Source organism: Manacus vitellinus, unplaced genomic scaffold (assembly GCF_001715985.3).
Source record: "Manacus vitellinus isolate BGI_N305 unplaced genomic scaffold, ASM171598v3 scaffold_4_pilon, whole genome shotgun sequence".
Lineage (NCBI taxonomy): Eukaryota > Metazoa > Chordata > Aves > Passeriformes > Pipridae > Manacus > Manacus vitellinus.
In genome coordinates this window covers 32238100-32263695 of record NW_021940604.1, presented here as the reverse complement: position 1 = coordinate 32263695, position 25596 = coordinate 32238100, and the positions used below count along the sequence as shown (strand labels likewise).

General features: G+C 39.2%; 2 protein-coding genes across 3 annotated transcripts in view; one reads left to right on the top strand and one right to left on the bottom strand.

The window, feature by feature from the left end:
- The window catches only part of RARS2 (arginyl-tRNA synthetase 2, mitochondrial), a 35576-nt gene extending 25943 nt beyond the window's left edge, over window positions 1-9633 (bottom strand). The window contains exons 1-5 of the mRNA XM_018078137.2: window positions 9564-9633; window positions 8823-8896; window positions 8108-8213; window positions 4802-4885; window positions 921-1018 (exon numbers count right to left, since the gene is read on the bottom strand). Of these exons, the coding sequence (XP_017933626.1) occupies window positions 921-1018; window positions 4802-4885; window positions 8108-8213; window positions 8823-8896; window positions 9564-9602 (401 nt within the window). The 5' untranslated portion in view covers window positions 9603-9633. The remainder of the gene's footprint in view (window positions 1-920; window positions 1019-4801; window positions 4886-8107; window positions 8214-8822; window positions 8897-9563) is intronic.
- Window positions 9634-9762: 129 nt separating this feature from the next.
- Window positions 9763-25596, top strand: part of ORC3 (origin recognition complex subunit 3) — a 34064-nt gene continuing 18230 nt past the window's right edge. The window contains exons 1-11 of one of the 2 annotated variants that reach the window (XM_025895717.2): window positions 9763-9842; window positions 12247-12301; window positions 14152-14249; window positions 16773-16917; window positions 18183-18287; window positions 19053-19207; window positions 20144-20277; window positions 21100-21259; window positions 22064-22177; window positions 23979-24112; window positions 24538-24601. In XM_025895717.2, coding sequence (XP_025751502.1) covers window positions 9789-9842; window positions 12247-12301; window positions 14152-14249; window positions 16773-16917; window positions 18183-18287; window positions 19053-19207; window positions 20144-20277; window positions 21100-21259; window positions 22064-22177; window positions 23979-24112; window positions 24538-24601 — 1218 coding nt within the window. In that variant the 5' untranslated portion in view covers window positions 9763-9788. The remainder of the gene's footprint in view (window positions 9843-12246; window positions 12302-14151; window positions 14250-16772; window positions 16918-18182; window positions 18288-19052; window positions 19208-20143; window positions 20278-21099; window positions 21260-22063; window positions 22178-23978; window positions 24113-24537; window positions 24602-25596) is intronic. The other variant, XM_025895718.2, reaches the window with a different exon arrangement.

The following is a 25596-nucleotide window of genomic DNA, read 5'->3' as shown; positions in this document are numbered from 1 at the left end:
AAAGAAACCACAAAACACCCCAAAACCAACAGCAACAAAAAATCCAAAACAACCAACCCCCAACTATACTAGTGACAAAGAACTGAAAATATCTTCTCACTATTTACATGTTTCGGACATATGGATCATTCTCTTCACACCTTTATTAGAGATAAATCTGATACCAGGACTGGAGATCTTGTGTACAAGAATCAGTAACTGAAATCACATCTTCTCCAACGATGCCCCACTCATAAAACCCCAAATCAAACAAGAACACAACCCTGTACCCACAACTGTTTGTTCTGATAACAAAATGGAAGTTCAGTTATGAAAATTCACCCTTCAAATTAAAGCCAAAGGTTTGCTTTCAATGACTATAGAAGCCTGCAGAGGGAATATAAGTGAACAAAAATACTTATCCATAAAAAGATCTGAGTCAGCCACTTTTCATTCCACAAGCAAGTGACTGTAAACAAAATTGCACTGGATAGAAATTTTGAGGCTAGTAATAGAGAAGATTTAGCAGGATAAATGCCTGTCTGCTTTAATAAGTCAGGGAGAAAGGTATTAAGGTGACAAAAGAAATAGATTAGTGGCTGAAAATTCAGATCATGTTTCTTGATAACAAAATAAAAGAAGCTTACTTAAAAACTGAATGCTACTATGCACTAAATGAGAATATTCTTAGTGGAGGGCAGTGTGAGGCATAAATCCCTTAAATATCAAAAATATATTCTGGTAAAAAGCCTCAATTCCCTAAATATAACTTATATTCTACTTGGCAAATTAACATTAATTAGAGTATTAAATACAGCTGAATACTGTAAAAATACGATTTAACATCACAGGCATCATACATTACAGCAGTGAATATCAACCAGCAAATATCAATTAGCAGACAAGCCAATTCTCTCAAAGGACTCCTCACATGTGCTTACCTGAACTCAATCACTGCCTTTTGTCTAGGCACTGCAGAGAAAATTTCACTTTTTACTCCATACTCTGAGCCATCTTTGAACACCTGCTGCAACACAGCCTAAAGCACAAGGAAGATTAAAAAAAAATACAAAAGAAAGTTTCAACAACAGAAAGCGTCATCAGGAAAACTGTTTACCGGCCACACAAGAGATTGATCCACATTCTTTATCCACATTAGCAATCAGATGGGTGGTCTGCCAAGCAAACAAGGTCTCATATGCAGAAGAAAATGCCATTAGCTTTTGAAAACTGTATCTGACCAACTAAAAAAGTCAGAGAAAGTGTAGGCAGAGTTTTGGTGAAAATCAAGGCTGAATTTTGTAAAAACTTTCTATTTTCTGCTTCTTTAGTGCCAAGGAAAGCCAACTATTCAATCCTCATGTATCAAAACACCCCTTCTTCTTTTCCCCCACCTGCAAGTCTGTAATGCCACTATGAATGGTCTGCACAAAAATATGCCTGCTTTGCAAGCATGGAGCCTGTGTGTAACACCTTAAAATATTTCCTCAACACAGTTTGTGGGAAGAGGAATCCTATGCTGACTACACTATCAGTAATGTGCTCATACAGCAAAGTCAGTCCCTGTAAATACCCTACATATTTCACTTTGTCACACAGGCCAATACATTACAAACCCAATATATTGTACTGGTTTTCTGTGGCCATGTTTTGGTAGCAGCAGGGCTACAGGGGTGGCTTCTGTTGGAAGCTTCCAGAAGCTTCCTCCATGTCCTGAACAGTGAATGCCAGCCAGCTCCAGGACGGGACCCGCTGCTGGCCAAGGCCGAGCCAATCGGGAATGACAGTAAAGCCTCTGTGATAACTTATTTAAGAAGGAAGAAAAAAGTTATTGCACAGATGTAATTCCAGCCAGGGAAGAGCAGAGGGAGAACATGTGAGCAACAACACAGACACCAAGGTCAGTGCAGAAGGAGGAGGAGGAGGTGCTCCAGGAGCCAGAGCTGAAGTTCATCTGCAGCCCATGGTGGAGCAGCTGTGCCCCTGCAGCCCATGGAGGACCATTGGGGTGCAGAGACTCACCTGCAGCTCACAGAGGAGTCCATGCCAGAGCAGGTAGATGCCTGTGGGAGGCTGTGACTCCGTGGGAGGCCTGTGTTGGAACAGGGTCCTGACAGGGACCTGCTAACTCATGGAGAGAGGAGGCCACGCTGGAGCAAGTTTTCCTGGTAGGACTTGTGGCCCTTTGGGGGACCCACGTTGGAGCACCTTGTTCCTGAAGGACTGCACCCCATGGAAGAGTGACCCATGGGGCAGCAGTTTCATGAAGAACTGTTGCCCGAGAGATGGACTCACGCCAGAGAGGTCCATGAAGGACTGTTTCCCATGGGAGGGACCCCACAGGAGCAGGAGGAGGACTCCTCTCCCTGAGCAGTGGCAGAAACAACAACTGACCGTAACCCCGTTCCCTGTCTCCCTGCACTGGGAAGGAGGAGGGATTGGGGGAAGGTGTTTTTAAGATTTGTTTACTTCTCATTCTCCTGATATGATTCTGTTAGCAATAGATTTAGGGTTTTTTTGACTCTGTTCTGCCTGTGACAGTGATCAGTAAGTGATCTCTCTCCCAATCCTTATCTTAACTCATGAATCCTTCATTATATCATTATAATTTCTCTCTCCTTTGTCCAGTTGCAGAAGGGAGTGAGAGAGAGGCTTTAGTGAGTATCTGGCATCCAGCCAGGGTCAATCCACTACATATATGAAGCTGTATGCATTGGCCAAGCTTCCTGAAGACAACAGGAGGCTTTAAGAAAGCGAACCAAAGTGGAAATCTCATTTCATTCAGTGGAAACTTTCCTTCCCCCCCCCTTAAAAAATCACTTTAAAATTTTTCTGCAATAGATAATGAATAATTTTTTTTTTAAAGGAAAAGCATCTGTAGAAAACATTTTTATTCTGTTCTTACTGTGACACCCAAGAAGGCACACGTTAAGCTAGACACACACAAAATTTACTCATAGACCTATTCTCTTTATCAGCAAAAGTTACAGCTAGTCTTTCCTCTCTCCTCAGTGACATAATGCAAAATTACATGTCCTAATTCCACATATGTTTTCCAGCAAAACTCTATTAAGCCAGACACAGTTTTGCTTGAACCATTAAACTGACTAGAATTGCTACAGATAAAGCACCTCGTGAAATCCTACCCATAAATAAAATTTAGCTCAAGCTACTCTTTCAGTGCTATGTACTTATCAAGATGGATTGACTATAAATAGCTAATGAAAAATTAAAGGGATAAAGCAACTGATTGATAGGTATGCCTATGCAAAACACGACAAAAAAGGATCTTTTTATTCAGGAAAAGAGGACTGCAAGCCTAAGTGGAAGTCCTGATGGGAAAAGGGCTTCACCAGTATTAGGTAAGACCTGATTTCTTGCCCCTAATTCACATGTAGTTATTTTTCTCAGACCACAATATCATTTTCCACAAGAATTGTTAATCCTATAGATTACGGCCATGAACAACAACACAACATTAGTTGTTAGCTGAACAAGTTAGTTGAACTGGTTTAGCAATGCTTTCATTCAGTCCCCAGTCTAACAGTACCAGTCATCCACATATCTTTATGAAGCTCTTCAAAATAATCCAGAGTACAACTGTCACACTACTCTTACAGCCTGAGCTATGAGGAGAGGCTGAGGGAGCTGGGGTTGTTTAGTCTGGAGAAGAGAAGGCTTAGAGGCGACCTCATCACTCTCTTCAACTACCTGAAGGGAGGTTATGGCCAGGCAGGGGTTGGTCTCTTCTGCCAGGCAACCAACAATAGGACAAGGGGACATGGGCTCAAGCTCTGCCAGGGGAGGTTTAGGTTAGATGTTAGGAAGAAATTCTTTACAGAGAGGGTTATCAGGCATTGGAATGGCCTACCGAGAGAGGTGGTGGATTCACCATCCCTGGAGGTTTTTAAAAAGAGACTGGACGTGGCCCTTAGTGCCATGATATAGTAATTGGAGATGGTTCAGGGGTTGGACTTGATGATCTTGGAGGTCTTTTCCAACCCAATCTATTCTATGATTCTATATCTTCCTTTCGCTACTGGTTTTAAATATTTTTGTTTTATTTTAGCAATTTTGAGCCAAACTCCCATGCCTCTATTTCCAATCAGATCCAGCTGGTTTAACTTACTGCGTATAGATGAAAAAAAAAAAACTAAAGAATTTCCTGGACCATTGGTTATAAAAAGCATCCAGTAACAACCCTTATGTTCACTAGCAAATTTTCTTCCTCTTCCATGACATGAAAAATTTCTTTGGAAGTGCCTTTGCCTTATTCCAGACTTGAGGCCACTTATCCTCAAGAACTGTGGCTTCTTTAATCAGCCAACACTAATATCCATTGGCTCGGTTATAAGCATTAGGTATGTACCTTCAGTCAGAATGTCGAGGAATACATCTTCCTTCGTTTTCCTAATTTTTTTTTAGTGAAGTGTAATAATAGATCTGCTATCAAATATTTTTATTTGAGGTAAAAAGAAGTCTCTTTACATGCCAGATCAAAACTTTTGTGTTGTAAACTGTAGAAACTCAAAGATATAACCAAGTAACCAAGCCTGCATTTTAAAGCAGAGAGAGGGGAAAAAAAGAGGAGTTATGGTTATCAGTGAACAGTAGATACCTTGTTTCCTCATAAGGATAAACTTTCTGACCCTCATTCCAAACTCTAGGCCTACATAACAAATCGGCAACAGAGATCTTCGAAGAGAACTTATGAAAGACAGTTTTACAAAAAAAATACCTTTTCAAGACAACAGTAGGTATTCTATAGTTTTATACTGAAGAATTTATTTTTACCTTAAAGCACCTGAAAGATACTACTCACCTTTGCTAATAATTCCCTGTTTATTGTAAAGTTCACTGTTCCTGGACCAGCGCTGATTTCACTCACTACAGCATCACATTTTAGCTAAAAGAACAAAATAAAACAGAAACTCTACCTGAAAACAGGTAAACTGGAAAACTGTAATTCAATCCACTATAAATATTGATTTAGTCCACTGTAAACATTAAATGTTATTTGCTAGTTTGAAGCAATCAGAAATGGATCATTTTCATCAATCCTGCTGGAAAAGGAATGATTTTATTATTTCCCATCCATGCTTAATAGGTCTGAATACAACTCGGCTTGAAGTGTCACACGTATGTTCTATTTCAGCTCCTGCCTGTGCACGGTCTGTGTTTTCTTTTGACTGGGAGCAGTAGTTGAACTCTTGGTACAGACAAAAGCTGAGATACATTTGACAACTTACACAGTACCTGACAGCACTTAACAAAAACAACAAAAAAAAGTTTAGTGACAACAGGCTGCAGTGCCCAGTGACACAAAATACACCCTAAGACTGGCTCAGTTGGTTAGAGCATGGTGCTGATAACAACAGGGTCGTGGGTTCAATCCCCATATGGACCATTCACTTAAGAGCTGGACTGGATAATTCTTGTGAGTCCCTCCCAACTCGGAATATTCTGTGATTCTGTATAAAATAAAGATGTTAAAAGGGCAATTTATTAAAAATTTTAATTACAACTATCCATGTTTTGAAAATTCTGAACCCATAAGGCATATCTGGGCAAACAACACCTAATGTCAACACAAATTTGGGCCTCTTCATGGGCTGAGAGTTTTGGATCTCAACCTCTCAGGTTTGAGAGCTTCTTATTAAACTAGCTTTCATAGCCAAGAAATTGTCAAAAAAAAAAAAAAAGAAAAAGAGGGATGAAAAGCATATAAAGAAATGACACAAACCTTATCACTTGGTTAAAATCTTTGAGAGGCAAGCTATACATTTCTACTGAAGCTCATCAGCATGAAGAGGAAATTGTACCCCCATGCTAGGTCTCCAGCTTAGACACTGACCTAACCAGGAGAAATGACAGCTAGCCTTGAAGTTCTTTAACCTTCACAAGCTCTGATAATAACAAATACCAGTGTTAATTCACAAGCTACATAAAAAAATCCCCAAACATTTACTGTTTTGATGCTGAATTTCCCATTTTACTGTTTTACAGAAGGTCCTTTCTACTTATGGGGCACAGAAAAAACAGAAATATACACCGGACTTTCTCCATAACATTTGTTCTGATAAATGTTTTCTACATTTGTCATTTGTCATGTCAGTAGTTTTCATCTCTTTAACATGAGAGCTGATTTGGCCCCTCCATAGCTTTAACAACCTCTCCTCCAACTGCCCTGTGGTTCTTTAGTAACCAGATGTCCCCATGCCCAAGGCTTGGACCAAAATGCCACTGTGCTGTACAAAGGCACAGAAACCCCCAGCACAATGTCCCCTGCACAAAGAACTAAGAGCACAAAAACAAAACAAGAATTAGCCAGCCAGATGAAATCAAAAGCCCATGGAAACAAGACCCTTTCGACACACAATTCTCAGCACCCAGAGCACATTATGTTTCATTTAGTACCACGCTGCTGTATTACTTAGACTATTTTAGTCAACGGGAAAAATTTCCACCTCTTCTGCCTAACCTAAATATCTTTATTTCAAACATTGTGACCTATTTCCTCAGAAGTGACTAAGAGCATACTGCTGAATATTAAGGCACTCCAACAACTGTTTGTCATGACAAAAACTGGTAACTGCCTGCATTTTTCTGATAGTTTTAGATACATAGTCTTACTTTGTTAGTTTATACACTGCTCACTTCTTTGTAGAAGATATGACCAATTTAAACAAATTATACTAAATGCATCTCCTTTATTCATCACTCAACAAAAAACATTCCTAAGAGATTATGGATTCTTTTCTAACTGGCATGGTCTATGCAATTTGGGAGCTTACACTGATGGTCTGTTCTTTACTGTTACAATTGCTCCTCCATATAAAGCTTTAGGGCTAAATGTCCCAGGTTTATTTAATAAGCCACAAACAATAAAGGAGGGAGGCAATTTTCAGCTTCCTAAACACTGGGAATAGCAGCTGTTTTTAAAATGAAAGACTGGACACAGGATAAAAAACTTGTTCCCACGACAATGTAGTCATTGAAACAGATTACAAAGGAGGTTGTCAGATCTTTAGAGGCTTTCAACACCTGATTTAATTTTAAAAGTCCTCAGCAACCTCATCCAAATATCTTCAACAACCTGCACTGGGGAGGAGATGGGAACAGATAACTTCCTGAGGTCCTTTCCCACCTCAATTATTTTATGGGTCCAGAAAATCTTTAAGCTGCTTCAGAACTTTTGGTTGTACATCTGTGTACCATCAGTTCTTTCACCTGAGTCAGGATACTTATCTTGTTAAAGAAACAGGTCCAAGTTATGGACATCTTCAACATCTCAGCAGAGAAAAATGAGATGAAAAATAGTATAGCTTCTCAATAGTATTACAACTGGGTTTATTTCTCCTTTTTAACTTCTGATTGTAGAGCAATCCCACTGATTCCTTTTCACACTTGCTGGCAATTTCCTAGTTTATACTCCTCTGCATTGACATCAGCAACACAGCTTTAGATTGTGAATTTTTTTTTTGGCACGAATGATCTCTAAAACCTTAGCATCACCCTTCCGATTGCCACTTTTTTTTCAACTTTAGGCATGCCAGCTTCTCCAGATTTTTATTTCCTTCCATCCTTCAACATTTGTGTCACTTCTGTAGACCTTGTTTTTCAGGCTTCTTCTTTTTTTATGCTGCAGTTAGTCTTAATATCTCAATTACTAAGATTTACCAAACTAGCACCCCCGAAAAAAATTCCTGTTCTAAGAAAACTCAATTTCAAGCAGCTAGGGATTTGAAAGTTTGGCCTGTTTGTCTCAAAGGCTAAATTTACCCATTGTTTTTCTAGTGCTGGATTTTGCACCTTTAGTTTTCCAAGCTCCATTTCTTCCTCAAATGCTGGCAACAGTACAGACCATGGCACACCCTTTAGATACCCACCTAACTCCACCACCAGTATTATTTCTCTCAAACTATTTGAAACCAACAATTTCAAGAGAACCTCAAACTGCTTCTCCAATTCCCTGTGAAGATTCTGTGTACAATTACAAGTAGTCATCAAACTAGTCCGACCCAGATAGATGCTTGGAAAAAGAACACTTTTTACCTTATGATGCCTCTTACAGCTCTAGTCTGTAAGTTTCTTATTGCATAAATATGTGATGAATGCATTAGCATACCCTTTCAGCCAGCTTCTGAGCTTGAAGATTCAAGTCTTGTGCTAAGCAATCACTAGAACTGTTTTCTATTACAGAAGCAATGGAGAGCTGGAAATCAGCAACATGCCTGAAAAAAAGCACATATGAAAATCAGGAAAAAAACCCTGTTGCAATGCTGGGGAGATCCAGAAGATCCAAGCTGACTTCTGCATATGACAGCTCTAGTTGCCAAGCCTAACCCAGACACATATATCTGAAAGTTTACTATGTTTAGAAAGCTGCAATAGAAGACCAAATATTACCTTTGCTCTAATACAATAAAAAAATAGATATGGTAAGAACACTGTTTCAGAATAAACAAAAACTATGCTTATGAGTGAGTGTAATTTACTTGCTAACATCATTACCACTCTTGAGCAGGACACTGAAAAAAAATCCCATTATAACTTCACATTGGTTCTAAGCAGTTTCACATTCAGATCATTAATGCTGAAGCATTTGCCATTCAAGCACTGCCCGTAATTCGTACAGGTTTTTAAAAAATTATTTTGAGCTTGCTTGAAAAAATACAGTGATTTGATTAGACTGAACTATCTTCTTACAATTAAATTGGTACATAAGGTTTGGGTTTTTTTCTGTATTTCTTTTTCCCTAGAGTTAAGCTCTTGCAATAATAAGCATGACATAAAATAATAAAACATGACATAGCATTGTAAGATAAAATGTAAACAACTACCGTTTTTTGGAGACGGGAACGGCAGATATGGACTTTATTAAATTTTCTGGTGGCAGATCCAAAACCTTCGAAAGCTAAATTGGAAATAAAGAACGACTTGGCTTAAGAAGAAAAAAACCACGACAAACACAAACAAACCAAAAAACCCTCGAACAAACAAAAAAACCCAACCAAACAAAAAAAACCCAAGGAAAAATACTGCTTCCTGTTTAAATACCTATAGAGGACACATTGTTTGTATTTGAAAGCAAATTTAAACCCAGGTGAAACAGGAAAGACTTATTAAATATTATGAACAATAGAATAAAATATGCAATACAAACTCAAGAAATGTTAAAGGAGCCTTAGAAAGGCAAAACACCACAGAGGGTTGGGGGTTTTTTTCCCCACAAAGGATCTCGTCAGACCCTCCCGTGCCATTACCGACCGAAGTAATCATGGAGTGGCAGAATGGTTTGGGTTGGAAGTGACCTTTAAGACCTTAAAGTTCCAACTCCCTGTCACGAGCAGGGGCACCTTCCCCTAGACCAGGTTGCTCAGGGCCCCATCCAACTTGGCCTTGAACCCTTCCAGGGATGGTCGCTACACCTCACTCAGTTTATCCCAATCCCAGCTCGGCTGTGGGTCGCGCCCACTGCGAGACGCCCGGGCAGTGTGGGGGGACTCGTAGTGAGGGTGCGAAGGGGATGTGTCGGTCGCGGCGCACTGCCCCTCCGAGCCGGGGGAAGGAGCGGCGCGTACCTGGGCGGCGATGCTCCTGCGCCAAGACCCCGCCGCCATGGCCGCGCCGCCCGGCGGAACCTCCGCGGCCGCCCCGCCCCCCCGCGCCGCTCCTTCCGCCCGCCCAGGGGGCGGCCCGGGCCGTACCACCCTCGCGTTACGGGGGGAGGCGGAGGGGACGCGCCGGGAGCGCGCGTGCGCCAAAGTCCCGAGGCGTCCTTTTTCCTCCTCCTTCTCCTCCTCCTCATGTCCGATAACGCCGGGGCGCGGGGCGACATGAGCACGTGCTCCGTATCCAAGGTGAGGCGTGGGAGAGAGGGCGGGGGTCTCCCCAGGGAGCAGCGGGGGTTGTGCGGCTGCTGGAGGAGCTGGACGAGCTGGACCTGCGGTATCGCCCGCCGCGCCCTGCGCCTGCTCCTCTTCCCGCCTCCTCCGTTCGCCGCTGTTTCCCGCGTCCCTTGTGCCCAGGTTCCCCGTTGCCCCATTCCGCTGCCCGTCCCTTCCCAAAGCTTTGGTGGCTTTCCGTGCGCCGGCTCCCTCCGGGCCCTGTTTTTGCCCAGGGCGCTTTCCGTCCTCACCGCATTCACACGGAATCACAGAATACTCTGAGGTGGAAGGGATCCACAAGGATCATCGAGCCCAGCTCTTAGTCCTGCCCAGAACATCCCCAGGAATCACACCATGATTGGTGACTGACACATGGTCATCCATCCATCCACCTGCTCCGCTCTCCCGTTGGCACAACAGAAACGCTTCGCTGGAGCGGAGCAGAGCGGAGCTGTAGCGCCTGTACGTTTTGTCAGCTGAAGTCTGTTGGCACTTCTTGCTTCCGCTTTCGAAGGCTCGTTGCTTCTGTCCCCAAAACTAATTCAATGCAGAAATAAAGATTAAAGTGCTGTCACCCACAGGTGATGTTAAATGTCTGTTATTGCCTTGGTATTTCCGAAGTGAAAGCTTTTATCTGGCCAGTAGTCAGGGCTGGCAGTAGGGACAGTGCATTCATCAGAGTGTTAATGCATAGCGAGACTTAAAATGTTATATTGAAACATCTGACATTTAGTCTCGTGCTTGATCATATAGTGAACAACAGCAGTGGTTTCACAGCATCTGTTTTATCATCGCAAGACTGCTGTTACATTGTTTTTCACTCAGTTGCGATGTGTAGCTGGATCCTTTGGTGTGGAAGTTGCTGTGCAGATTATTACTCTCAGGAGCGAAGGGAAGCGCTTCCAAATAAACTTATAACTTAATCCAAAACTGGTGGATTTCTCTTCAGAAAATGGCTGTTGCCTTTTAGTTCGGTAGTGAAATGTGTCGCTCCACTTTGCCTCCCAAGTCCTTTGTGTAGTACTTTGCAGTTTTATGTTCTGATCTCAGCTACATTCAGTGGTGTGGGGAAATCCAATGCTTGTAAAGCATTCAATAGTATTTGTGTTTAGTTTCATTAAGCATATATTTTTCTTTTATATAAGTGATTTACAGTTATTCTGGCCAATTCCATTTGTGCTCCTGTTGTGCATACAGCAGCATAAATAAATCCGTATGTTAAGTTTTTGCAGTGGAATCGTTCCGGAGTGTTTAGCACCTGTAGAATAACCATAACTTTTGTCCAGCTGGTTTTAAATGCTTCTTAATATATATGGTAAAATGGAAAGTATCTGAAGGCATCTCCAGTTTATAAGGCTGTTTTTCAGTGAAGGTCAATGTAATGTCTTACTTGTATAAGAAAGGAAATGTCTGAAGTCACGCAACAGAGTGGCGACTGTGATCAGAATTGAATATAACTCTGGTGTTTGATTTTCACTACATCATTCTTACACTAGTGGCTGAACTATCCTAGGTCACGTTCAGTAATCCTTGCTTGTATTAGCATCTCCATTGAGAAATATAGGATTGAATCAGTTTGTTTATTTTCAACACTTATGTGTTTCCTTCCCCCTAGCTGTAGCATAAGAACCTTACAGGGAGAGTTTTAAGATTTCTGATATATAGGAAATCATTATAACTCTACAAAAGAAATGAGCTTCTGTAGAGAGGGTGAGGGAAGAAATTTCCAATTTTCTAGAGGAAAATGAAAAAAATCTCCTGGAATTCAAAACTTAATACTTTGTGATGAAAGAGGTCTAACTGGGAAATGCCTTCTATCTGGAGGAATTCCTTGGAACAGGGGTTTTTATCTGAACCCTTTTGAAACCATTTGTCATTCTGCTTCTAACTATCTACTTCTTTGAGTTGGGATGCAGTTTTCCTCTAGCTTAGGCGTGTCATTTGCTTTTGTAACTTAGTAATACTCATTGCATTGTTCCGGATCACCTGTTCATCTCAGCCTCTTGCCTTTTGTTTTTGACTGAAACTGTGCTGATGTGTCCTCAGGGAATAATTACCTCTTAATTCCAAACCTGTTGGAGGTTTTGAGACTTTTAAAGAATATGCTGCTGTTATAGCTGATGGCTAAATTGCAGAATGTTGTGGAAAGATGTAAAAGTTCCTCACAAGTGTGCTGGGATACTGCTTTCACTAGTGTTACAGCTTGAAACAGGAATATATAGGGACAATATGTAACTTGATATTCTTAAGAGGCTGGCAATTCAGTTCAAATTATTGGTTTAATGGAGCACTGAAATTAAAGGATAATAAAGTGGCCTCAGGAGCCAGTTAAAATGATGCTCATATTGAAGTCTGTATTTTTTTTGCTATTCTCTAGGGCTGCTTTGTTTTTAAACCAAGTGCCAAGAAGAGAAAATTGTCTCAGAGTACAGGTTAGTGCATTTTTATATATGTTCCTGTGCTTGAGAAGGGTTAATCCTGGAAAGTTCATCACATCTAATTGAATTTGTATAATGAGTTCTATCATAGCTGCATGAGGTTTTCTGTTGCTTCTTGATTGCTGAAAACTCATTTCTTTGGAGGAACATAACCAAATTATTTGCTACTGTAAATGTGGTTTTTTTCATCTCCAGCAATCAAGACTGTATGGCTGTCATTGTCTTTGCACATTTTGTTACGAGAAAACTCCATACAATGCTGCCATAAATTGTTTACTAACTGATAAACAATGAGTCACTTTTAAGCTATGGGAGTCAGAAATTTATATCCCATCCATAAGTCTTATTTTCTGTGTAGTTTGCCTGAGTTTCTTGTAAAAGAAGAAAGAAAAACCACTTGTGAAGATCCCATGGCTTCTGTATTTGCTGCATACATTTTCTCTAGATGTGTATTTAGGTGTGTTGTCATTTGAGGAAGACTGAACAAGACTGACTCTTATTGGAGCCACAAATAATGCTTCTTGAATAATTGCTGATTGAGATTTGATTAGGAAACTTACAGTTCTTATTCCCAGGTTAAACTACTTTTAGCATCACCAGAGCTGTCAAAAGGTGTGACAATTTGTATGAAAAAGGTGGAGGGGAAATTAATAGGGCCAGATTTTTGTGGAAATCACCACAGGCTCTCATCCATTACCTACTGTAACATCTTCTTTAATATTAAACCCAAATTATTTTTACTGTGGAAGTTGTGACATCTGTAGCTCAGTGAATGAGAGACAGTGGAGTAGAATCCAATCTGTCATTGCAAGATAAATAAACCAACAACCAGAACCTGTGCACTTAAACCACGTTGAAATTTTGCCCCTTACTGGATATTACGTTTTCAGTTTTGCAGGCTTAGTAATATTTGGATAAACTACTAAACATGTTGTTCTAGTTAGCAAATGCTTTGAGGCAGGAAAATAAATTTGACTGAACTAAAAATGAGGCAGAGGTGAGCTAGTTTGGTTTCTCACAACATTTGGTTAGTGTTGTTCTAAAACAGTACTTTGATGTGCATCCATCCCATCTGGAAACCCAATCCTGTGAAGTTTCAGTTGTGAAACTTCTGTTATCAATAGTTGATAATACTGTTAAACTCCACAAAAGGCCTTCTGAGCATATTTGCACCTATAGTTTGAGTTTTGGTTGTGTAAAAAAGTATATTATGCCTTGGTATGTTACCAATAATGTGGTGGCTAGATCTTCTTCAGCTAAAAACCTAAGATGTGTAATCAGAGTGGGTTATGTATTTTAAATGATTTTTCTTAGGGATACAAATGAGGTGATAGTTCAGGGGAGACAATGAAAATGGAGGATTAGGGATGCTTCTTGTTCATCAATTATATTGCTGTTTTGGGTGATTTTAGTGTTTTGTGAGATTGTGCTCATCAACTGGTTCTTTTCTAGAGATCAAACCACTGCTGATAGTGAAGGAGGATTGAATATTTTATAGGTGAAAGAGACCTACAAAACTTTCTGAAGCAAGGAAAAGATTTTTTTTTAACTTTTGTTTAATTTTAATAATAAAGGCTGTTTGCTCTGATTTAGCTTTTAGCTCATATGAGACTGGAAGTCAGTTTTTTACTTTTTGCCTGCCTACTTGGATAATATATTCTGCTTGTTCCCTCACTTATTCTACCAGATACCAACAGTTAATTAATTGGTTAAGAGAAAAGTCATCTCCCCTGAATATATATGTATATTAAGAAGTTCGTTTCAGTTGTTTTATTCTCAAGAAAAAAAAAATGTTTTGTTTTCATAAGCTTATTTGTGCTTTCCTTTGCTTTCTGTGTTTCTAGCTCATGATTTCGGAAACAGAAAGGATGATTCAGAGGATACTGAGTTGCGGTTTGTTACTTGTCAGTCTTTATGGAATCAAATTAAGTCAGAAACAGAGGTGAGTCTTGTGCTTCGTACTAAAGCAGCGTTTTGCATTTATAACAGTGCTGCTTGCTTCTTTGTTTCTGGAGATCTTTTTTACATGTTTAAAAGGGCAGTTATTTAACGCAGAAATATTGACTGAGACTGAAATACTGGTCCAGAATATAAAATAGTAATAATAAATCCATTACTTACACATTACTTGTAACCATAGAACTGCATGTTTTTGATGCTTCAACCTGCTGCTTCTAAGCTTCTCTTCTTAGTAATTGTCCTTTTTACTAACTCCTGGCATGCTGCTGTTTTCTGCCTTCAATTCAGTTAATGCTTGCCAGCCCTCTGAGGATTTTAGGCTGATCTTGACCTCAGTGTTACAGAGTTCATACACAGCAGTCCAGGACTCACGGTGGATTTATGTGAATACAACTGCATGGATGTCAAATACCGAATGACACAGCTGCAAATATAGTACAGACAGCGTGAACAGGCTTGTCTGATGGGGGACAGAGTTAATTTCATACTGCACTGTGGCCTCCTAATTGTTGTGTGTTACATGACATGCTGGTTTTGTGTCCATGTAACCAGCTGGCTTGCATTACGGTGTGACTAATTGCTTCCCTACAGCAGGGATTTCCTCCTCTATTGAGTGTCATGGATTCTGGGCAAGTATTCCGTGTTCCTCTGCTTGCATTCGGGCTCTAGACATTATGAGAAATTTTTTCCCAAAGTTTGTTTTGGGATGTGCAGTAGAAGCCAGATGGATGTAGCTGAAAATCTGGACCCTTGGGCTAAAATCATAAATTCCTGTAATTCTGTTCCTGCTATTCCATGATCCAGCTCACTTGGACTACTCAGTAGCCTTTTCAAACCATGATTAGCCAGGCTAATTAGCCAGGTGTAAAGCAGTGCATCACAGTGCCAACCAAAGAGAACACACGGAAATTTGTGGAGGTGTTTTTGGTATCTGTCTGACAACTGCTACAGCTCGATGGGTTAACTACCATCGTTGGCAGCAATGGTGGCAGCTGAGCCAGAAACCACTTTGGCAGCTACATGGTGGATTATAGGGAAGCTGACTTTCTGTGGCTACTTCTGGCAGATCTTCTTTCTTGGATCTTCTTTCTTTGGCACAGTGTTGTCAAGACTTTTGAGACAAATCTCCTGCATGGCCAACAGTGGCTACAGGATTTTTTGGTTGACGAAGTGTTGGATTTTTTCCTAGTGCTCTTCAAGGATTTCTCCCAGAGCAGCAGACACAGCTCATCATAGTGAAAGCGTCCCTTAACCACTCACACAGAGCAGGAGTGAGAGGCACAGAGCCACTGTACTTCCTATCTGGAAAATCATCATTGTTTCCTGCTCTAAGTCTCCTACCCTTGTTTTCTTTGAGGCTGTTGGGAGTTTGTCAAATACTTTTTCTGGTCTTACTCCTCCTGATGGAAGACAGTTCATCCTACATTGACAAATTTATAAGGACCTGTCCTTAGAGTTTGAATTGCCCAAGGGAAGATTAACTGCAGTTACTTTTGCTGCTACACATAGAATTTTCTTCATCCAGCTTCTAGGGTATCTGTGATGCTTGTCCTAATGAGTTTTGAATTACCAGCCTTTCATCCTAGTGTTGGCTGATGATGTTTTTTACACATTGAATAGCATGGTAATTCACGTTGTAGGGGACATTATGAAGTCCCTTGTCTGAACTCCTGCTCAAAGCAGCATCATCTGTGAGGTCAGACCAGGTAGGTGAGGGCTTTATCTAGTTGAGATTTCATTTCTTATAAACTTTCAAACTCTGGTGTAGTAAACCTCATCTGTGGCAGAATACATGGGAAGGTTGTAGTTTGCTGGTTTGGACTTTTATTCTAGGGGTTCTGGTAGTGTGCTAAGGGAGCCTCCCAGGATGTTCTCCAAAGTTTTTGCCAGGGTACTCCTACCTGATGATTTGTTGGCAGGCCCTGTGCTCGTGCTGGTCACTAGTATCTCCTTGAGGTGTTGAAAAATGAAAAGGATTTGACTTCCAGGTACTTTGTTGTGGAGTGCTCTTGTTCTTTGTATGTCCGTCATGAACTGTGCTGTGATTGTGGCAGCACCATCTGTCATCTGCTTCTCACAACATGAAAACCTGACAAAAGTACAGCAGGAACTGTCTTTTGTTTTTGGAAGGTGAATTTTGGAAGGCTTTTTTGTTTCAGTATTGCAAGGTATTCCAGTTTTGACTCCTGCTGTCAGAAATGGCCTTGCAAATGTTCTTATTATGATAAATTTCATCAAGGGCTTTCAGGAACATTGTTTTCCTGTGAGGCAAGGAATTCCAGTTGAACTATCAGGATCCAGGTTAGAAACAAAAAGTGCAGGGCTAAAATATGGTAATTTTAGCTTTAATGTGAAGATAATGGTTATCAGACCACACAAGAAATAGTCATGACCAAACCTGGTGTTTGTAGCAAGGACTGAAATTCCAGTTCATGTGACTTTTCCAGAGTGATACTCTAGTCTTTTCACATTTTTATAAATAAAATCTCTCTATTTATGTTTACAGAAAGTACAGGAAGACTTGAATAAGCAGTTGCTTGATAATCTGATGAATTTTTTGAGCCGGTTTCATTCCGAGTTTCAAGAGAAGACAGCAGAATGGACTTGCCGGATGAAGTTCAGAGAAATCCCCACTGCAGCTCTTGTCTTAGGTAATTTTTTTAAGTTATATTTTGTTATGTACATCTGTTTAAAACTGACAGGGAGATCAAAGAAAATTACCTTGCTGACTCCCAGCAGTTACTGTGAGCAGTATCAGCTTCAAAACTGTTAACGGAAGAGAGTGGACTGGGAGAAGAAAGCAAGATAAAACCTCTCTCCCTTTTGTCTATATGCACAATAGCCCAGTAAGTCAACACCTTCCTTAAAGTTTTTTTTTTAGGCAGGGGGTAGCACTGAGGCACTGGAGGTACTTTGAGTCTGTCCCTGTTTCTGCCACCAGCATGCTTAAACATGACTTTACACAGCTTCTGTTTTTCTGATATATGTTCTTTCAGTGCATCTTTACATGTAGGAAAGCAGTGTCTGTATCTTGGAAAAGGTACAGAGAATGAAGAAAATGGCTGTATATCGTATTACTAAAGATAGTAAAGTTCTGAAGTCTGTCTTTTTTTTTTCTTTTTTTTCCCCCCCGCTTCTTTCTTTCAAAGGTTTTTAATTATAATCCTAAACCTGATTCTAAGTAAGTTAATTGCATTTTCAGTGGATCATTTTAGGGAACCTAAAATCAGGCCAATCCTTCAAACTTGCCATGTGAGCACTAACAAAGAGGGGAAAGTACTCTGCTTTTATAGGCAGTAGAAAGTAAAAAGCTCCTGCTTGAGATATTTCTGTGAAAGAAGCTCTGAATTGCCTTCTGGAGGGGCTTGTTCTTATTTTTTCTTTTTTTTGGTTGACTAAGGGTACTAATAAAGGCATTAAATAGTAGGTAGTTCACAGTGAATTCAGGTGGAGATTCCTACTCATTTGTAGTAGTTTTCCTCTTTACGTAAGACGTGAGGATCCAGAACTTGGGCATATGCAGTATTCTTCTGCAGAAGGTGAGCTTAACTTCTTGTCTGCAGACAAGTGGATGGCTTATGAGGATATCAATAGCAGGGATGTTGGGAAACCAGTCCTACTTCTTGCAGTTTTGCACTCTTGAGAAATCTTTCTTCTAAAAAAAAAAAAACCCAAAGTATATGAGGGGTCTTTGCAGTGATTCCTGTTTCTCTTAATCAAGGAAAATCAACATGTATGTCTAGTCTTGTGCTAGTTTTTCATCTTTTGTCATAACTGATGCCATGCTTTCCATTCCTTCCTTAACTGTGTGAGGTATCTTCTGTTTTTTGTCTGCTGTTCAGTTTATTATTCAGTCATTATGATCACAAATCACAGGAAAAATGCCCTTCAAAATTTTTCTTTTTTTTTTTTCTAGGTGTAAACGTTACAGATCACGACTTGACTTTCAGAAGTGTCTCAGACTTCCTTCAGAATAACATTACTCCTTATATAGCCTTGCTGGAAGCTAAAGATTGCCCAGGTAAATAATGCAATAGTTTTGCTGCTTGTTTGAATAAGGTATCAATTAACTAGAAATTTTGGCTTTTGCCCCCAAATGTAAGAAGAGTGGATGGAGGGATCCTGAAGACTTTCTAAAGATTTGATCAAACCCACGTCATCACAGCAGTAATGCCTACTGTACTTTAAGATGTGTCCAGTTCTTTTTAAATCAATAAAGATTGAAATACTACTTAGATGTAGCATAAATGTCAAGAACATGTTGCTTAGTGTGTTGCACGTCGATACTGTAGGCTGGCTTTCTTCTTGTTTAACTGGACAGTGTATGTATGTATTCCACTTTTTAAATGCTTGCAGTCACATTATTACAGCAAGAGAATGGGTATAATAAAATTTTGTCCCACTCTCCTTGCTCCTTTTTTATTTTTTAACTAAAAATAGTAAAAGTCATTTATGGCAGTATCCTCAGTTCTGTGGATTGGCTGCCTTAGTTATTTTTAGGTCACTGTAATGGCAGATGGCTGGAGTTCAGGAAGACCAACATCTTAACCTGAATTGTTGCTATCTAGGCAAGTTAATTGGATAATTTTTATTGCATTGACAACATGCCTTAATGCTTTCTGGAGCAGGAGATGTGCATTCTGGAGAGAGAAGGAGACTAGTTAGAAATGTGAAAAATAGTTGGGGTAATATAAAAAATAATTGGGGTAATATTTTGGAGTATGGATTGGAGAAGTGTTACTGAATAACCGAATGTCTTTACCCTGTGTCTAAAATTTTTGTGAAGGCGTAAAAAATCTGATGCAGAAGCTGATGGGGCAGCTGATGAACTGCTATGTAGATGTGGACTCATTGGAAGATGAGGACTATGTGCAGGTTTCCCAGAATAGAATACGTTGTTCAATGTCTTCTCTTATTAAATGGTATGAGAGTGTAACAAAGGTATGTTGTTTGGGTTTTTTTTTAGTCACCAGTTGATGAAAATTCCTGACCTTTAGATGTGTTTAAAACAAGAATTTAATAACTCAAATTTCTGTGAGAAAATGCCAAAGGTTAACTTTTAATTTAACACTAAAAAAACCTTGAGATTAACGTGATTTGAATATAATATGTAACACATATAACAAACGTGGAGTTAGTTACTGTTAACGTATGAATGTCAGAATTCTGAAACACAAGCAAAAAGTACTGTTTTATCATATGTTTAATTGGGAACTAGAAGCTTAAAATGCAGTATCAGCTTCATGCCAGATGCTTTTCTCCCAGGAGTGCTGAGATGTTTTATTTATTAAAACAAAAGTTGATGGAAGAACAGCCATCCAGGGGAAAGGTACTGTATTACTGCTAATGAGCCATGATGTCATCTGCAGCCCAGAGTACATTGGCAAGCAGTAAGAAAATAACCTTCAAAATGTTTATGTATCTTTCTGTTTGCTACAGCTAATAAAGTTTTATACTTTGTTTCTGTCATGAATACAGTTAGGACTGATTTTCTGATGACTTCATCAGAGCAGTGTGATAAACAAAAGTGTAATGAGTATATGCTCTTTTTGTTACTGGGTAGAGATATAGGAAATAAGTAATGTCTCTGTACACAACTCGAATCTCCTCCCTCAGTCCCAACAGAACTTCACCAGTTCTGTCTCACAGAGCTATTCTTGTCTTTGTTGGAATGTGTGCTTAAAATCTGTTTATTCTTTGTGCTTCATGCTGTGCCAAACAGAAGGATGAAAAATGGCAGTTCTAGATGCTAATAATAAATACAGCTGACGAAAAGTTCAGTCACATCACTTTGGAGTAATGTATAATCATAGATGGGATTCAGCCTTTTTATTTTACTGTCTTCTGTTTGTTAATGTTTAATGAATGGCTTTAAAGAAAACGGATTCTGAAGCTCCAAGCAAAAAAAGAACTACTTCTACACACTGGCAGTCTCCTCCAGTTGTAGTCATATTCAAAGACATGGAAAGTTTCACCACAAAAGTACTTCAAGACTTCATAGTCATCTGCAGGTAATGTGACCTGAAGTTTAGTTGCTCCACTGTACCCATTTTATGTTTGCAGCTGTTTTGAAATGCGACAGTGAGCTCAGTGTAGCATTGGAATCAAATATTAGTGTTGCTTCTTTGCAGCAGTGATTGAGCAAAAACATATTTGCTAGGTTTTGGGGATAAATTACCCTAAAGCTAACTTGAGACTCTGAACCAGAGTGCCTAAGGACCAGGTTGAGATACAGGGTGGCTGATTCAATTTTTCACATAGGAGGATTTTTTGGTACTAGTTGTTGTAGAATTTGTGAAACTAATTTTTTAAGATGCCTAGATCTTTCTTTTGTAGGCTTTTAAAAGAGCACCTTTCACTTAGTCCCCAGTTGAAACTACAGTTGCATCAGAACTGGGGCTGCAGTTGTACGATTAATTCAGGGGCAGCATGTGCACCTGACATTACCTCTAAACAAGGCCCAGGCAATTTCTCTTGCTGAGGGACCAACAATAAAAATAGTTTTCTACTTCGGATCTGGCAGATGGATTCTCAAGGGAACATTTTGAAAAGTAAAATCAGAAGTGCAGAATTATGTGGAAATCAGTAGGGTGTAAGGCAGTGAAAAATTGGGTTTTAATTGTATTTTAAGTGTTGTATTTTCTTTTGCTTTTTGTGGCAAGGAGAAATACCTAATTATGAGCGTATGAAATGTAGATTAAATGCAACAAATCTTTTAACTTACCCCTTTCTGCATCTAAGCTCAGTGCTGTAGTAAGGACAAAATGCATTTGTTTCATGAGTTTCTATAATGTAACTATTATGTTTTTTTTCTCCCTTCCATCATTATCTAGTCAGCATATCCATGAATTACCTCTAGTGCTGATTTTTGGAATTGCTACATCACCGATGATTATCCACAGATTACTTCCTCACTCTGTTTCCTCTCTGCTGTGCATAGAGCTTTTCCAGTCCCTTTCCTGTAAGGACCACCTGTCTACTATAATTGACAAGGTAATTCCCTTTATAAATAGAAGGAGAGTGTGTGTATTACAGCACAGTCTACATGTCTGGCCTTTAAAGGTAGGTTGGTCTGAAGGTTTTGAAAAGGAATCTGTCCCTGAGAGCTGTGGATTTTGGATATTTCTACTCACAGCTGCAGAGTAGCTTAATACTGAGAGCTCCCTTCTCACACTGAGAAGCACACCTGCTTTCATCTTTCATTTGCATTGACATCTGTGCATATATACTTGGGCAATTACACTTTCACATTCACACCTCTTCATTAAAGTAGTGCTTTGATTTTGAGTTTTACTTTGTTCCAGAAAAAGATGGCTTTAAAGTTAGCAAAATAACAGTACAGGCTGAGTTTTGCCACCTCTCAAACATTAGCTGAATCATCCAAATGTTCAAGCCATGCCTGTGGATTCTTGCTACGTCGCTTTGTGCAGGATTTCCAAAATCGTTGTTACACGTGCTGAAAGTAGTAGCATATCTGTTTATTACAGCAGTCTCTGTTCTGTTTGCAGTTTTCCAATAAATACAAAACCAGCGTTAAGCAAAAGACTAAATTCAAATATTGCATTAGTAAAAGGTACTTACAAAAATGGGGTAAAATAATAAACTGAAAATCAATCTTTGCGTGGATATTTTAGTAGAAATACTGTTTTTAGAAGCTGGCAGTGTATTTAGTATCTGATTTAGTTGAATGCTAACACATACTGAGAGTTGTATCAAATTGTATATATATGTTTTGCTTATTTTAATTCAGGAGAAAATTTCTACTATGGCTACTTTTTGTTTTTGTCTCTCTTTCAGCTGCTTCTGACAGCCCAGTTTCCCTTTAAACTGGGTGAAAAAGTTCTGCAGGTTCTCATCAACATATTCTTGTACCATGATTTTTCTGTCCAGAATTTTATCAAAGGATTTCAGGTACGCAGTGGTAACAACAATTCAAATTATGGTTGTGAAAACAAAGGGTAATTACTAGGCACTGAAAGATTTCATATTGCTGAATTGTATGAAAAAATGTCCTTTGGAAACAGGTTGGGTCTATGAACAGATGCATGTTTTAAAACCTTAACTGATAAGGGTTTTAGAGAAAACTTGTAGGGCAGGTATGAAGAAGCAAAAGAAGTAAAAGTTTACTCTGCCACAAAACCACCAATATTTTACGATTACATTTAAAAGGGTGACCTGCCTTAGTGGGTAGAAAGAGCTGTGTTTTGCTATAGATTAACTTCTAGCTTTCTAACACCCCTGGCAAAACTCTCTGTCTCTGATTTTCTGCACCAGGTCCTTGGACTCTGGTTTGTCTTGGTGTGAATAGGCTACAGCAGTGTCTCTTCCCCTCTTGAACTTTTCTGGCGTAGTTTCTGGATGCACACTTGTTACCTTTTCAGGGGAATAGTAGCTACAGGGTCACTTACTTTGTGCCTCAAAGTAGGTAATGCTTGTGCTCCAAGCAGCTGTGCATCGGTGCGGAGTTACATTTACCCTCTCTCGGGAGACAAAGTGGAGGAGTTCAAGGTTTCTAAAAATAGTCTGTACAGAGCACAATAATTAAATTTTTGTTGGCTTGTGTAGATCTTCATATCTAGATGTATTTCTGTGTTTGAGTCTCCTTTTGTGGATTTTGTAGCTTTTGTGGATTGCAGAGAAGGGTTCTCTGAAGAATTTGTAGCCCCTGTAATCTGTTTTAATACAGGTTTGTGAAATTGTTTCTTTCTTGCCTAGTTCCATGTGTGACCCTGTTAGTAGAACATGCCCTTTTAATGTCATATACCTGTAGAGTTTCATGGATTCTTTGCTATCTAAGATTCAATGATTACATGTGGCCAGAAGAAATATCCTAGCTGTAGTACCACTTCCTGCAGACAGATCTGTGTGGGCTTTCATAGGTTTCAACTCCTCTAATTTGAAAGAGTCATCAAAATCTAATAATTCTCCATTGGCCTGATATGAAAGTGCAAATTCTAGCCCTGACAACATATGGCTATGTCCTTGTGTGTTAAAAGTATTCAGTGATGAAGCAATTTCAGATCAGATTTTCTAAGTAATAAATAGAAGGGATCACAATCATCTCATTATGTCTAAGCATGTTGTTAACTTTTCTGATAGGAAGTGTCTTTCCTCTTTGACAGTTTTTATGTTTTAAAAGTTTTTAGTGAGGTAGTCTGTTTGGTTGGTTTTTAAGAATAGATGTGATGAGCATGTGCTATTGTTCTGCAAGGCCCTGATGCTGCAAACATTTAATTCGGGTGAAATCAATAATAAAGTGCATTTGTATGTATGCATAGACAGAGCTTAACAGTGTATTTTTGTGTACATGAAACAGAAATTGGCTTCTGTACAGCAGTTGCTCTTCATATCTCTAAATGTAACCTTGAACATTTGTAAGCATTGGAGCTGAAATATAACCTAAAGAATGCAGTAATTCACATAAGTGACTATAAGATATTTGACAAGCTATAGTTACTATATAAGAGGGGGAAATAAGAGACACTGAAAATGAACAGCACATACAGCAAAGAAGGTAATTATGTGATTGTATAATTGGTGCCCTATAGTGACTTATGGAATCTTTATGAATTGTAATGAATTTTTTTTAGAGAGTACCATTACTGCCATTTTAGTATATGCATTGTAGTAATAAGAAAGCATTAAAAAGTAGATAGATATAGCAGGGAGGATGGATTTTATTATCATCTCTATTTCTTGCTTTGTTTTTCAGCTCTGTATTGTGGAGCACTTCTATTCCCAGCCTCTTAGTGTACTGTGTTGCCAACTGGTAGATCTTCGGGAGAGAGTTCATTCTTTATCTCATGATCAGTGTGAAAACATTCGGAGACTGCCCTCTTTTAGAAGGTAAAAGGGAAAATAAATTTTTTGGACAATCATTTATTGAGTCAGCTTTAAAAAAGAATAAAAGAGCAAAGGCAAATTGATCAAACGGAGGATGGGAAGCCTTAATCTAGTCGAGAGAGTACAGCTTCTGTGGTGTGTAATCACTTGAATTTTTTTTCCCTTCTTGTTCTCAATACAGAAACAAGCTACTGTGACAACTAACCATAAATCACTTTTGAACTTGTTAAGCTGATTTGGAGCATAATCTCCAGGGTTTTGGAGTAGCCTTTCAACTTGTTGGATTTGACTGTCCTTTTTCAAGGACAGCCCAAAGGACATTTCTTTCCAAAATAAATCTTTGTAGCAGTGTAAACATTTTAATTTTTTTAACCTTAGGATCTTTCTTTACTTCATAATTTTATGTTGTTTTTCTTTCTTGCCATCAGGTACGTGGAAGAGCAGGAGTCAGGGAAACAGGTTGCACTACTGACAACAGACAACTTCTTAAAGGTAAAATTTTAAGAATGTCTTTGGAGAACAAAGATAACTTGCCCAATATATTAGTTTGCGGAGCATAATAAAATACAAGACCAAGATGTATAGTCCTATATAGCATCTTTCATACAGGACATACTGTACTTCATGTCCAGTAATGAAGAATTAGAATTGGCAAGTCAAAATTTCAAATCTCTAGGGTTGCCAGGTCAGCCTTTATACAAAGCTGCACAACTTCCTTGGATCAACTTTCAGTTATGTCTGGAAATATAACTGCTTAAAAGGAAGGTTACAGGGTTTATTTATGGCCAAGTCTTTTCATGTTTACTCAGACTGACTTTCTTGGAAGTTCTGTTAAGTGTTTGGAGAATGTGTAAGTAATCTCGAAGGTTATTTCATAAGCTCTTAATCCTTCATACCCTCTGTGTAGTTTCTGATCTAACTCAGTAGGGCAGAGTCTGTGTCCCAAGGCACACATTCACACTAGGTCTCATACAGGATGAAAACTTCAATTTGCTACATGTTTATCTGAAGTTGTGTTAAGTGATTGAAGTCAGAGTACTGCTACTGTGAGCCCTTTAGGGATTCACCAACAAAAATCTGTTGGTTATTTTCATCATCCGAACCACTCCCAGTAAAAGCATTGTTAAAGGTAAAGGGTTTCTCCTAACTCTTAGTATCAAGTCTAACTAACCTGTCAGGCAAATGGTACTATAGGGAGAGAGTAATTAATTTGTCCTAGCAGAGCTTCCTGGACTGCAAGGCTTTTTCAGGTGTGAAGAACAATGGTAATGTCTGGAAGAGAGGTTAGTAGCAGGCAAGTTTGCAAGTGTAATTACGGTAGTCAAGGCGAGACATGATTTTATAATCTTCGTTGGCAAAAATAGCCTAAGCTACTGCTGTTCCCCTGCTGTTTATTCACACCTACTTTGAAAGTTTAAGACTCATCAGCTTAAACTTTCTATGTTTTAAACCTTACATGTTTAATAATATACCCCTTATTTCACAAG